A 13,648-nucleotide genomic window follows, 5' to 3' on the forward strand; every position below is an offset into this window, starting at 1 on the left:
TTGCTATCTTTTAATGCTGCAATGTACGAGAATATGCTGTGTATCCTACTACCAATGAGTCTTAGAATTTACTATCAAAGCAGAAATTTGCAAGGCAATCTTGATTCAATTAGATATGGTTTCAAATCCAGTTATTTAGTTAAACTTTACAAGGAACTGTGATTGTAAATATAAGACGCTTCCTAGTCACCCTGTTTTATATGAACCACATGTCAAAGGTAATCCTGATTTCTTATGAACCTGTGCAAACTGCTAAAGCAGTGTTTTCTAGTTTCAAAGGAATTCAGTGGTGTGTATTCAACTTCATGAGATTATGGAAAAAAATGATAACATCAAGCATACCAGCAAAAATGTGGGTTGAATTTTTAGATGAGCTGGGGGCTTTCCCTTTTTAAAATTCTATTTCTGTAAAATGTTCCTTCAGAATGCATATCTTTCTCAGGATTCAGTGATAACATTACTAGGTTTCACAGTGGGAAGGTTATCTACAGCCAGCCAGATTGCAATAATAACGCTGCAAAGTGGGAGCTGCCTCATTCATATTGATGAGACATTCATTCTAAAGTCTAATCCGTTCTACCAAAATGTCAGCATTATTCTTAGTTCCTTATCAGAAACATGCAGCTCATGTGCTTATCCTTTGTTCTTGTCCGTTTAGAAATATACTAAATATGTGAATAGTACATTCAGGTTCAAAATACCTAATTTATTTTGTTGGGGGGAAATCTACTACTTTCATCTGGATGTGCTGAATCAAATTCCAGTGTGCTAGTCTAAGATTTATCTGAAATACCTTTTTCACTCCAGTATCTGTTCTCAATGTGACAGTGGTGGAAACTGCTGTCAAGTCATAGCCAATTTATGGTGGCCCCAAAGGGTTTTTGCAGCAAGAAATATTCAGTGGTTTGCCATTGCCTGCCTTGACTTAGTGACCCTGAACTTCCTTGGTGGTCTCCTATCCAAATACTAATCAGGACTTACCCTGTTTAGCAGCCAAAATCTGATGAGATTGGGACTAGTGTGGGCCATCCAAAGCAGGACCTGGTAGCTATCTGTTCTACTAATGTGCATGGTATTGACCTGAACTGACAAGTGTTAAGGAATATTTATGTTTCATTTAAGAGGGACGATTGCTAATGTAGGAGCCAGTATCAAAATAGTAAAAAGAAAACGTCAAATCATCGTTCTGGATAGGTGAGTGCATAGCTAACAATCTATTCCAGCAGAACGTTTGAATTTAGTGGCACCTTTAACACCAAGAAGTTTTATTCAAGGTATTATCATTTGTGAGCAAGTACATTTCTTCAGATACAGATGCTGTATCTTTTAAACTTCGTTCTACTGCTTCAGACTGGCATGGCTGCCCACCTGGATCAATGTAATCCAGCACAAGCTTTCTTGAGTCAGACTTCATCTCGTCATCTTTCAGTTGCATCTGCCTATTGGAGATATACTTCACACATCTCATAAAATGACCTCTGACTCAGATAAATTTATGTTGGAATATTTTTTTTAATCTAACATGCCACTGGACTCCTCTATGTCCAAAAATACTCTGTACAGTACATAATTGCTTAATTAAAAGCTATCAAAGGTTGAGAGAGCATTAGAGGACTGGAAGATATCAGTAGCATTTTATGGTATCTTTTTTCCAGGCTGGAGAAGTTAAGAGTAGCCCAAACCTTGAAGATACAAGTCTTTGGATGGCCCACGCTAGTCCAATCTCACCATTTGTCCTGTTATCTTGTAAGAGGCTGCCTTGCTATCTAAGATAGCTGCTGCCCCTAACTTTGTACTGTAAATGTGCAAAAGAGCTCTACTGTAATCATGTAGGAAACAAATGGCAAACTTTGCATGTTATCCAGGCTAATAGTTGTCTTTTTTTTTTGTTACTGTCAAGTCACAGCTGCCTTACGGTGCCCTCTGGGGTTTTCAAGGGAACAACCATTCAGACATGGTTTGCCATTGCCTGCCTCTGCATAGCGATCCTGGATTTGACAGACTCTCAACCAGATACTAACCAGGGCTGACCTTGCTCAGCTTCTGGGTTCTGCCAAGATTGGGCTATCTAGGTTAGGGAATTAGTCATTTGTACACAACCATTAAAAATACATGAGTGGTGCCTCCTGGTGTTTGGTCACTTGTGGGTTTTTTGCTTGCTTTCATCTCTGCAGTGATTTTACCTTAAGTAATACTTTTTGCCTCAGTCCCATTTAGCAACTGAAAACTGGTATGGTAAAGCAAATAGCTCCCATCCCCCTTCAATGCAAGCCCTTGCTACTTTATGGAAGAGAGGGAAAAGAACTTGAGTGCAAGAACAATGTATGACTTTTGTAGGCAGTCTTCATCAGAGATTATTTCGTTGCTTTGAAGATATTTCCCTGGCCCTGCTTGTGAAGCAACTCAAGAACTTGCAATTTTGCCCTCTGTTGCTAATATGTGACTTTCTATGGTTACACGACGTGCGGGGAGGAAAATAAAGTATGACATATCTATCTGAAGATGGCTCCAGGTTGCCAACACAACGGAAGAAATCCCAAACATTAATAGTGACCAGAATCCCCACTAGAAAAGTCCTTTATGCTTGTATAGACCACGTAAAGAATCTCGTGACAGTGTCGTGAGATGTCAACTGCCATTTTCTGGAAAGATACCTAGGGTGGGTCCTTTTCCCTTCTTTTCCAGCTCCTATCCCTGCGCAGACAAATGGCAGCAGCTGCAGACGGGAGGAGACGCCGCTCCTACTTTCTCCTTTCCAAAAAGATGAACAAGCGCCAGCGACTGTGAAAAGGCGTCAGCTCCCCTTGCGCGTCTCCGCTCGTAAGGACACGACCACTTCGGCACAGAACGACGGATACGCGGGGCGATTGAGTCCAGATGCCTATTGGCCGCCAGGGCGTGACGTCACCAACACACGCCACAAATGACGGCTCTAGCCGTCGCGCGCCTTTGTCGACAACCCACAGCCGAGGCGGTTGGTGCGGTATGGGCAGTTAAATAGATATATTTAAGAGCATTGTCTGAAGAGGGGACCATGACAGGCCGTAAATTCGCTAAAGAGAAGAAGCGGCATCGCTCCCGCCTGTGTTGCCCGGAGGAGGGAGGAGGCACCGAGAGGAAACGGCGGAGCACGGACTCTCAGCACGGCCTTCAGGAGGTAGAGCGCGCCCTCAGTCGTCGGGGGGGGGGCTGTAACTGTAAAACGCACGCGCAGAATTGGGGGGCGGTGTTTGATTGTGGCTCGTCTTAACCCTTTTCGTCCTGCCACAGTTGTTTTGGTTCGGTGTTTTGTATTTCTCACTCGTAAAAATATTCTTCCGTTCCAACCCGAAAATATGTCTTGGAAGAAGGCGAAGAGAACCGTCCAGGAGCCCGATCCAGCCTAATTTTAGTGTCATTTACTCCCATTGATTCTTAGAAGCCATTCTTGGCGGGGTTAGGAAACCTTGATTTATAGAATTTGTCACAGTAACATTTCCAGGCTTTCCTTTTACGAGAGCCGGATTAATAAATAGGCCTCCACGCCTTTAGGAGCCCCGGGCGGCTCCCCCGCCCTGGTTTTCTCCCTGCTTGCAGCCCTCCCAGCCCACATATGCAGCCAGCAACTGAACTGCTCTTTGCGCAACTTGCCTGGTATGGCTGCTGCTGGCGTTGTCACCAAGTTTGCCTCTCTCCTGCAGCTTAGTAAAAGGGTTTTTTAAGAAGGTGGCTGCAGGGGGGGCCTTGGGCAGCGGGGCTGGAGCTCAGACTCTATTTGCTAGAGGCCCCAAGATTTTGACTGCCTAGGGGCCTCCACAGAGTTTAAGTTGGCACTGCCTCTTATAGAGTTGACCAAATCAAAGAGTATTGATCCGAAAATGGGAAACTTAAAGAAAAAAAAATCCTGAGCTTACAAGTAATAGAATGTTTCCTCTGGAAATCAAATTTCAGGGAAAACATTTTTTAAAAACATGACGTTAGTGTTTCTGTTTAAAGGGTTAAGGAAAACATGACAAGAATTTGAAATTGGAAACCTGAAGCAAAGAAACTTAATTTTTTTTGGTCAATCAGACCAAAGGGCTATCAAATCCTTGTATCCCAGCATCACATAATGGTGGAGGTACTTGCTCTGTTACCGTATAGTTTGTCTCTAACATTTACTAATCAGAAAGAGAAGGCACTTCTGAATATAGTTTTTCTCTTTAATAATCCTGGTGAATAGCTGATAGATCCATCTATGTTGCCTAATCATCTTTTATAGTTTTTTAAGCTAGTATTGTGGCAAGGAATGAATTATAAATTGCATGAGGACAGGTCTGAGAATTGGTACAACGTTATTACATGCAGTACTGGATCAGCCTATTCAAGTCTGTTAAGCTCAGAACCTTGTATTCTGTGCAGTAGGGTGACCATAATGTCTGAAGGCCAGCCAGGGACACGTTGGGGGGGGGGAAAGGTAGGGGTGCGCGCGCCGCCGGAAACAGGAAGTGACGTCACTTCCGGTGATGTCATGCCACCACAGGAAACAGGAAGTGACATCACTTCCTGTGACATCATTTCCCTGCGTCACCTGCCGGAAACAGGAAGTGACGTCACTTCCGGTGACGTCATGCCACCACAGGAAACAGAAAGTGACATCACTTCCTGTGGCATCATTTTCCTGCGTCACCTGCCGGAAACAGGAAGTGACGTCATGCCACCACAGGAAACAGGAAGTGACATCACTTCCTGTGGCATCATTTCCCCGCGTCACCTGCCGGAAACAGGAAGTGACGTCACTTCCGGTGACGGCATGCCACCACAGGAAACAGGAAGTGACATCACTTCCTGTGACATCATTTCCCCGCGTCACCTGCCAGAAATGGGAAGTGACATCACTTCCTGTGACATCATTTCCCCCAAATGACATCATTTCCCCCAAATGCCACTGCTGGAAACAGGAAGTGACTTCACAGCACTTCCTGTGACATCCCCAAAAATCCCCCAAATATCACCGCCGGAAACAATTTTGTTCTGAAATCCTGTATATACTTCATCAGTATATGGGATAAGGCACTTTCTCAACTGTGCTGCATAATGCAGCCTATTTATTTTGTCCTGTTTGCTCTGTTGGCTCTATCTGCGACATCTTCATCACTTTCGGGGTGTGGATCCCCCCGTGGGGTGGTCTCCCGACTCCCTCCGCCGGCTGTTTCTGATAGCCCTGCGCCCCCTCTTTCATTTGATATGTGTCCCGTGCGGGTGCCACCCTCCCACCGGGAGATGCCGCAAAATGAGCCCCCTTGAGGCTTATGGCGGCAGGGCTCGGGGGAAGCGAGCTAGACTGCTGTTCTTTTGAGGGGTTATAGAGTGTTTCGAGCCCGTCCCTGTGTCATCGGTCCCATCGTTGTGGGACCCAGGGGGCCGGCGCAGCGGCACGCCGAAGCAGCCTGTCACTAATAACACAGGTCGAGATGCAGGACAGGAACCCGGAAGTGACCGACAGGCTGCTTCAGCGTGCCGCTGCGCCGGCCCCCTGGGCCCCACAACGATGGGACCGATATAGCCAGCCCGGGAGGCGGGAATAGGGGGCCAGAACCGGGACATTCCCGGGCTCCCGGGACGGTCTGGCCACCCTACTGTGCAGCAACACCTCTGAATGGAGGCTTTTCCCAGTCTACCTGAAATACTTTTAACTGGAGGTGCCAGGGGGTATCCTTGTAGTCCAGAGCTCTCTGTATACCAAACATATACTATGTCTCCCCTTCCATGGCCCACAGTGAGGGAGTAGGACTGTCTTCTATTGCAGTGCTGACTATATGTGTGTTCTTGTTTTTTAAACACCATCTTCCTCCTTTGTTAGCCCATTTTCTGCATTTTGGTATGGCATGTGTTGGGCAGGGTTGTTGTTTTCCAGTTCTACACTCCTATGCTTACTACATTGTTTATTGGCTGCCTTATGCTATTTTTTTTGTTTTTGTCTTGAATTAACCTAGCTTTCTCTCTTTTGGGACCCAGGGTAGAACATATAAGGAATAGAACACAGCACAACCACCAGCAATACTCACAGATAGCCCACAAATATGAATAGAACCATCCTTTGACCAAATACAATTATAACCAACTTTTACCATCCTTATAAAAAGTTGTTTTAAATCTCTTCCAAAACCTCAAGAGAGTTGAAGCCTTTCTCACTGACTGTGGTGTGCGTAGCCACAGTCCTTATCTCCTTACCAAATGGAATACATACCAAACCTTGCTGCAAGGATCTTAACTGCCTTCTATATGGGGCAGCATGCGCCTGCGAGTATAAGAGTCGCAGATTCTACCATTTATTTTGCTGCATATCTTGATATGTTACCTGAGAAATGCTTGGAATACTCTAAAGTGCTATATAAATGCTGTGTATTTTTACTGCTTTTGTTATTTCCTTGAGCAATCATTTTTATTGAACTGCTCTTAATTGTAGTATTTAAAGAGAATCCTCTTGATGGAGACTCAGGTGATGCATATCGCCAAGGAGGTGGTTTTCCATCTGTGCCAAGTTCAGCAGCTGGCTCCTCTCCTATCACACACGGACATAACCACAGTAATCCATGCAATGGGCACCTCCAGATTAGACTACTGCAACTCACTGTACTCTGGCCTACCCCTGAGACTGACCTAAAAACTCCAGTGGGTCCAAAATACGCTGGCGTTGGTCCTGACAGACAGCGCATATTTAACTGGTGCTGCTCCAGTTGCATTGGCTCCTGGTGGAGTACCAAGTCAGATTCAGGGTTTTGGTTTTGACCTTTAAGGCCTTAAGCGGTCTGGGACTAATGTCTCTGCAGAACCATCTCCTCATGTATGTCCCTAGAATAGTATTATGGTGATCTCTGACCCTAGGGAGGAACGGCTGTCCTCAACCAGGGTCGGGGACTTTTTGTTTCTGGCCCTAACCTGTTGTAACTCTCTGCAAGAAGACATCAGGACCCTGCAGGACTGTATGCAATTCCGGAGGGCCTGTAAAGCAGAGATGTTCCTCCATGTCTTTAGTTGAAGGCAGAGACGGTTTGTTCTCAGCTGGCACTTTCCCCTTTTATTTCCTCCCCAGGCACTCTGTTTCTCTCCCTCCTGCCACATCATGCCCTAGTAGTCCAGGATGCAGAAATCTTATAGGGTGCCATCTGGGACTTCTAAATAATTTTAAAGTAATTTATTGTGTTATTTTAACTGTATATTGTTTTAATTTATGTTGTACGTCACCCAGAGCCTGGCATAAGCTGGGATGGGGCAATCGAGTTTAATAAATAACAGTAACTACAACATCTCAATCCACTCTCTGCACTTTTCCTATGTAAATATATTTGTTGACCTTCTGATCTTTCAGATCAGACATGTGGAATTCAGGCTTATGAAATATCATGTTAAAATACCGACATACACAATTGCTTCCGTCCAGTTTGTGAAGCTCTATGATTTTAGGTTATACAAAATCATGCAGAAAGCTATTACTTTCTGTATACAAGCAGTTTAAGTGACCCATGCTGCAATCCTAAGGACGCTTTTTCAGTTAGTAAGATCGATTGCATAACGTGAGACTTACTTCCAAGTAGACTTTCTTAGGCTTGCCCCCTCAGTTCTCTAGGTAGAGCTTAGTTGCTAAGATTATCCAGTAAAAGAAGTGTTCTTCCAGTAGATGACTGAAACATTTTTCTCTCTTTATATTTTAGGAAACAAAAAGTACTCTACAAGTTTCAGAAAAGGAGGAGGTGGGAGAAGAGCCCAGTGACATAGAAGAAGGTGGATTAGACCTCAGTGTTCAACTGAAGCCAGTTAGTTTCTACATTACAGACAAGAAGGAAATGCTTCAACAGTGCTTTTGTATCATAGGAGAGAAGAAATTGCAGAAAATGCTGCCTGATGTTTTAAAGGTAAGAACATAAGAGAAACCATGTTAGATCAGGCCAATGGCCCATCCAGTCCAACACTCTGCGTCACACAGTGGCAAATTTTTTTTATGTGTATATGTGTGTGTGTGTATACACACACACACACACACTGTGGCTAATAGCCACTGATGGACCTCTGCTCCATATTTTTATCTAAACCCCTCTTGAAGGTGGCTAGGCTTGTGGCTGCCACCACCTCCTGTGGCAGTGAATTCCACATGTTAATCACCCTTTGGGTGAAGAAGTAAGGTACTGTTTATTAGTTTGAGAATGCTTACTGTTTGCAGTTTTGCTTAAAAAATATTAGCCACTATGTTGGCTAATAATGTAAACAAGATCACTAAAACATCCTCATGAAATGAATCTCCCCCCCTCCAAATTAGTATAATTAAATTATACCTATATTTTCAAATGTTCATGCAAACTGGTCTTGTCTTTTTAGGTTATATTAGTGTTTTTTTAATGAAAGTTAAGGGAAAAATGACAAGACATTCAATAAACCAAGTCTGTCATTACAGCTTGTTTATTTGGGGCAGGAGGGAATCAGAAGGATGCCATAAAGCCCTTTTCATGTTTCCTGCAGTTATATTTGAGCTGGAATTGGAACAATATTTCATATATTAAAGGTGTACTACACTTATCTCCTGTTGGCTGCAATCATGTATGAAGTAAGGTTGCTTAGATCTCATTGGTGGTAGAGGGATTTAATGCAGCCTAACTGCATGGAGGAGTGCAGCTGTTGTCTTTTCACTGGATTACGTAAAGGATGCAATAGAAGTGAAATGATAAGACCTTTTGGCCTACTTAATTATTTCGTCAAAAGAGCTCATAAACAGCAAGTGATATGAAATTTTGCTTTGGCAGAAGACTGGTTGAATAGTTTGGGGATATAACAAAGTTAGAGTCCAGTGGCACCAGTTCGGGGATATGTTATTCATAACCAAACTTATTTGGTTAGGTTTAGAGAAGGTGAAGAAAAGTCCAAAAGGTATTGTTCCTTTATGGATAATTGGAAACTTTTTGTTATCTCTTGGAATCATTAATTTAATTGGAGTGTTCCTGTTATTATTTTATGGCTGTAATGGCTCTTTCTTTATTTTTGTGGTGGTTACCCATATGAGCGTTTGTCTAGATTCAGTTAAAAACATCGTGTTGAGATACCACGTCAGCATGTGTTTTCTCGGAGCCAGCCATGCATAGGCCTCATTAGACATCTAAAATACTCAAGCATCAGCATCATGTTTCTTTGTCTTCAGGTGATGAGGCACCTGGGTTGTTCCAGCCATACCCAACAGTCAAACTACATTGCCACTTCTATGCTCTCTTCCTGCACATGCTCCAGCATCTGCCCTTTTCAGTATAATCTTATCACTTTTGACACCACAATGTTCAATATTTGGACTGTCAGCTGATTAGAGAATTTTTTGCTGGTTAATAGTCTTCCTCTTAAATGGTTCTAAATTTTGCATATCAGCAAAGTTGCCATTAACTGATATTCACAAGAGGGAAAAATAGTTTTCCATTTAAACCAGTAATTCTCAAACATGGAATGAGAGAACTGCTTTTGCTGCAGGCAATAATTAAAAGCTCCTATGGGTCTAAGAACCTACTTGCTGAGGAAGCTGCCATCTGCATGAAATGCTATTCTGGGCTTGCCTTCTTCCAACCAGAACAGTGGCTCAGAGGTATAAACAGGGCAGGGAGGCAAGGGCTCCTGTGCAAGCAGAAACACTGTACTGTGCCACATTCTAAAAGTAAACATTTCTGGATGTAAGTGAAGCGTGGCTTCAGGTTTAACACTACAAAAACTGCTGCAGCTGTCAGAAATCTGGGAAGTGCTGGACTAAAGCTGTGTAGAAAAGAAGAAACAACTTTCATATTTTTCATTGTTGTGACCTACAGGTTTGTTAAATTTCAGCCATTAAAATGTTTTCATGCTGATTAATCAACCAAGGTTTTCCCTGATTAACCTACCAATTAACACTTGGGAGCCCTATATAATGTGTGCCAGCCTATGCATTTATGATGCAGTTCAGCAGTAGTTCAGCAACATCAGACAGCTACAAAGACACTCTTTATCTGTGTATGTTTTTAAAAGAAATACTATTGCACAGTCCTTGGAACTGAGCAGGCTGGAAATGTAAATAACATTAATTACAGTGGCATATGGAATAATGTAGTATATAATTATAGTATTTCCACTGGGATGTTGAAATTTTTCTTTAATTGGACGTAACGCCAATGCCATCAGAGATGAGTGTGGCAACCTGGCAGTTTATAAATAAGTCATTTATAATTAAAAAAGAGCAATAGTCCCAAGAGACTTTCTGATGTACTATATAGTAACTCCAGGCAGGATTTAAGAATAAACTAACAACATAGTACACATTTTGCGGTGTTTCAGTCGGTCAAGGAAAGGCAAAAATATTCAGATTTATAATATAATGTGCAGCCTGGAGTTAATAAATATTTTAATGTGGAGTGAGCAGAGAGATTCACTCTCCCTTATCCACTCTTTGTTGCATTTCTTTCCCAAGGCTCCAGAGGAGGCTCAGTATTAGAGTTTCCATAGAATCATCCAGCCAGCTACATGGAGGTCCACTGCCACATAGTATCTTTGCAGATGGGTCTTCTGGCCCCCATACATTTTTACAAGCATGCTTACATCTCTGTGTTGGTGGCTTACAAGGAAAAATATTACTGTTAGGTTGCCTGGTCCCACCAGGCTACTGGCAGTTTGCAAGCCTGCCACAGAATTTGAAGTGGACTGGAATGTCTTGGAGTAACTGAAAATGCTGGAACACGGCAGAGTTCTTGCCAAAGGGCAGATGCTGGAGCATGTGCAGGAAGAGAGCATAGAAGTGGCAATGTAGAAGTGGCAGAGTTTCTTGTTCTTGTTTTTCTGATAATAGTGGTTTAATAAACTAGGGTCTGAAATGGCAATTTTGAATTGGTTGCAGATCTTGGGTAAGGGAAATCCTAACTAGGTTATAATCACAGTTAGTGTCACTTGGCTTGATTGTTGTTAGAGGTGGATTTTATTCAAGAAGAGGGAAGGATAGTAGTCTTCAAGGAACCAGTGTTTGTATTCAGACATCTAATTGATCACAGTTAAATAAAAATGTTCATGGACCCAGCTTGTGCGTGCATGCATGCATGCCTGTTTCCTCCTTATTTTTCTCTCCTCACTCTTTTTGCTCAATGGGATCCTCACCTGCCCTGGTTTAGGGATCCCAGTCATTGGGGAACAGCAAATTTCTGGTTAACTTGCATGCTGACTTCTTTTGCCTCATAAGCAGTGGAACTAGTCTTAAACCACCATGCTTTCATTGTACTTCACAAGGAAAAGTAGATGGAAGCTACAATTAGGGCTTGAGAACATTTTTACTTAACCATAGTTTAATTGGGTGTTTGACTGCAATGTTACATCTGTACTCATATTGTCTAATGTTTTAAGAAACATACAGTTGCATAATAAGTTAGCTTCAAGGTTCACTGGTGCTCTTTGTATGATCAACATGCCTTCAAAATCATTTCATTGTAAAGAGAAGATTGTATTAAAACTTTACGTGTATTAAAACTTTAGACATTCCTTAGGAGTAGGACTGATCTTATCCATAAGGTTATAGACCAGTAGTGGCAAACCTATGGCATGAGTGCCAGAGGCGACACTCTGAGCCCCCTCTGTGGGCACGCGTGCTCCCTGCCCCCCCCGCACACAAGTCTCTGGAGTCATATCTCATTGAAGCTCCTCCTCTCCCCAAACTCAGGCTCCTTCCCCCAAATCTCCAGGTATTTGCCAACCCAAACCTGGCAACCCTAACTGGGCCCTCCTTCAGAGAGACAACAGGGTACTCCAACCTTTTTGAGCTCATGGGCACCTTTGGAATTCTGACGGGGGAGGTGGGTGCAACCATAATGCAGCCCCCAAGCACAACACACAGAGGAAAATTCCTTGCAGGTGTTCCTGCAGTTTTAGGGAGGGGGTTAGATGGGACCCACTAGGGCAGGGGTGGCCAAACTTGCTTAACATAAGGGCCACATAGAATAAATATCAGATGTGTGAGAGCCACCAAACACAAATGTCAGATGTATGAGAGGAAGGAAGGAAAATAGGTGGGGAGGGAGGAAGAGAGGTGGAAAGAAAGCAACTTGAACTTTAAATGCATTCTCCAAGCCACAGGCTGGCTTGGCTTGAAGAAGTAGTTTAAAGAGACAAATGCCTTCTCTGGTGGGGGCTTCAAGAGCCACACAATGTTGTGAAAGAGCACCATGTGGCTCCCGAGCCACAGTTTGGCCACCCCTGCACTAGAGGGATGGGTATAAGGCGGCTTCACATTTTCATGTGGCCAAGACTTGGTTGCGTTTCATATTTCAAAACTGTTGTGGCATGGTCCAAGCCGAAGGGAAGAAGAGAGCATGGGGATGGGGGGGGGGGAGGAGAGATCATGACCTTGAATCAACTACATTTTTTTGAAGGGATGTGGGATTATTACAGGAAATGTTGGATCCCACTAATTTGGCAGAAACTGCGGCCAGGATTGCCTCTGGTTTAGGAGTGGAAAGGGCGGAACTGCAGGCTTTCTTGCTTTCAAATACGATGCTTCTGATAGTAGTATCTGAGCAGAGCTGTTTCAAGCTATAGGGACCATAAGGCAAATTGTTGATAACCTGTTTTTGAACTGTTGCACTGCTGTTCTGATTTCTCGGAGCATCCCTGACAAGTGTTTGTCCAGCTGCTGCTTAGCGACTGCCAGTGAGGGGGTCGATTGCACTGTTGAACAACTCTTACTGTTAAAAAGTTTTTCTTATGCCAGCGTTTCTCCTCTGCTGCCAGCAGGAACAGCTCTCTGCCCTCCTCTAAGTGGCAGCCCTTCTAATACTTTAAAATAGCAATCATGTCTCCCCCTCAACCTCCTCTTATCCAAACTGAATATCCCCAAGTCTATTTGCCTTTCCTCATTGGGCTTGCTCTCCATGGTTTCTCAGAAGTAATCTACAGTGAGCACTGTGGCTCCTACTCTCTACACATGCACAGGATTGCAGTTTAGTTTAAAGAAAGAAGATATTGGATTTATATCCCACCCTTCACTCTGAATCTCAGAGCAGTTCACAATCTCCTTTATCTTCCTCCCCCACAACAGACACCCTGTGAGGTAGGTGGGGCTGAGAGAAGCTTTCCCAGAAGCTTCCCTTTCAAGGAGAGCTCTGTGATAGCTATGGCTGACCCAAGGTCATTCCAGCAGCTGAAAGTGGAGGAGTGGGGAATCAAAACCGGTTCTCCCAGATAAGAGTCCACACACAACCTCTATACCAAACTGGCCCTTCTTTCTCACATCAGACTTTCTAGTTAATACAATTCAGACTATCCCTGAAGTTTCCAAGGGTAGCCGTGCTGGTCCATAGTAGAACAACTAGATTCAAGTCCAGGAGCACCTTAGAAGATTTGGGGGAGGGGGCACAAGCTTTCCAGCATTAGAGCTCCCTTGATTAGATAAAAGGAGTTTTGACTCTCAAAAATCTTGTTCTCTAAGGTGCTGCTGGGCTCAGATTCAGCCATATAAATCAGTTGACTCCTTTCATCAACTTAATTTATTAGCTAACATCATGTATCCCCTGCCTTCCTCCCCAAAAGGACACTGAAATGGTTTGACACGCTCTCCCCTTCTCTTTTATCCTCACAACGAACCTATGAGGCAGGTTAACTCAGAGTATATTACTGGTCCAAGGTTTTCCAGCAAGCTGCCAGGGCAAAG

General features: G+C 43.5%; 1 protein-coding gene across 1 annotated transcript in view; it reads left to right on the forward strand.

Annotated features, from left to right (window-relative positions):
- Window positions 1-2,842: 2,842 nt before the first annotated feature.
- The window catches only part of CAAP1 (caspase activity and apoptosis inhibitor 1), a 46,946-nt gene continuing 36,140 nt past the window's right edge, over window positions 2,843-13,648 (forward strand). Inside the window, exons 1-2 of the mRNA XM_060237198.1 lie at window positions 2,843-3,157; window positions 7,674-7,874. Coding sequence (XP_060093181.1) covers window positions 3,035-3,157; window positions 7,674-7,874 — 324 coding nt within the window. The 5' untranslated portion in view covers window positions 2,843-3,034. The remainder of the gene's footprint in view (window positions 3,158-7,673; window positions 7,875-13,648) is intronic.

Source organism: Heteronotia binoei, chromosome 4 (genome assembly GCF_032191835.1).
Source record: "Heteronotia binoei isolate CCM8104 ecotype False Entrance Well chromosome 4, APGP_CSIRO_Hbin_v1, whole genome shotgun sequence".
Lineage (NCBI taxonomy): Eukaryota > Metazoa > Chordata > Lepidosauria > Squamata > Gekkonidae > Heteronotia > Heteronotia binoei.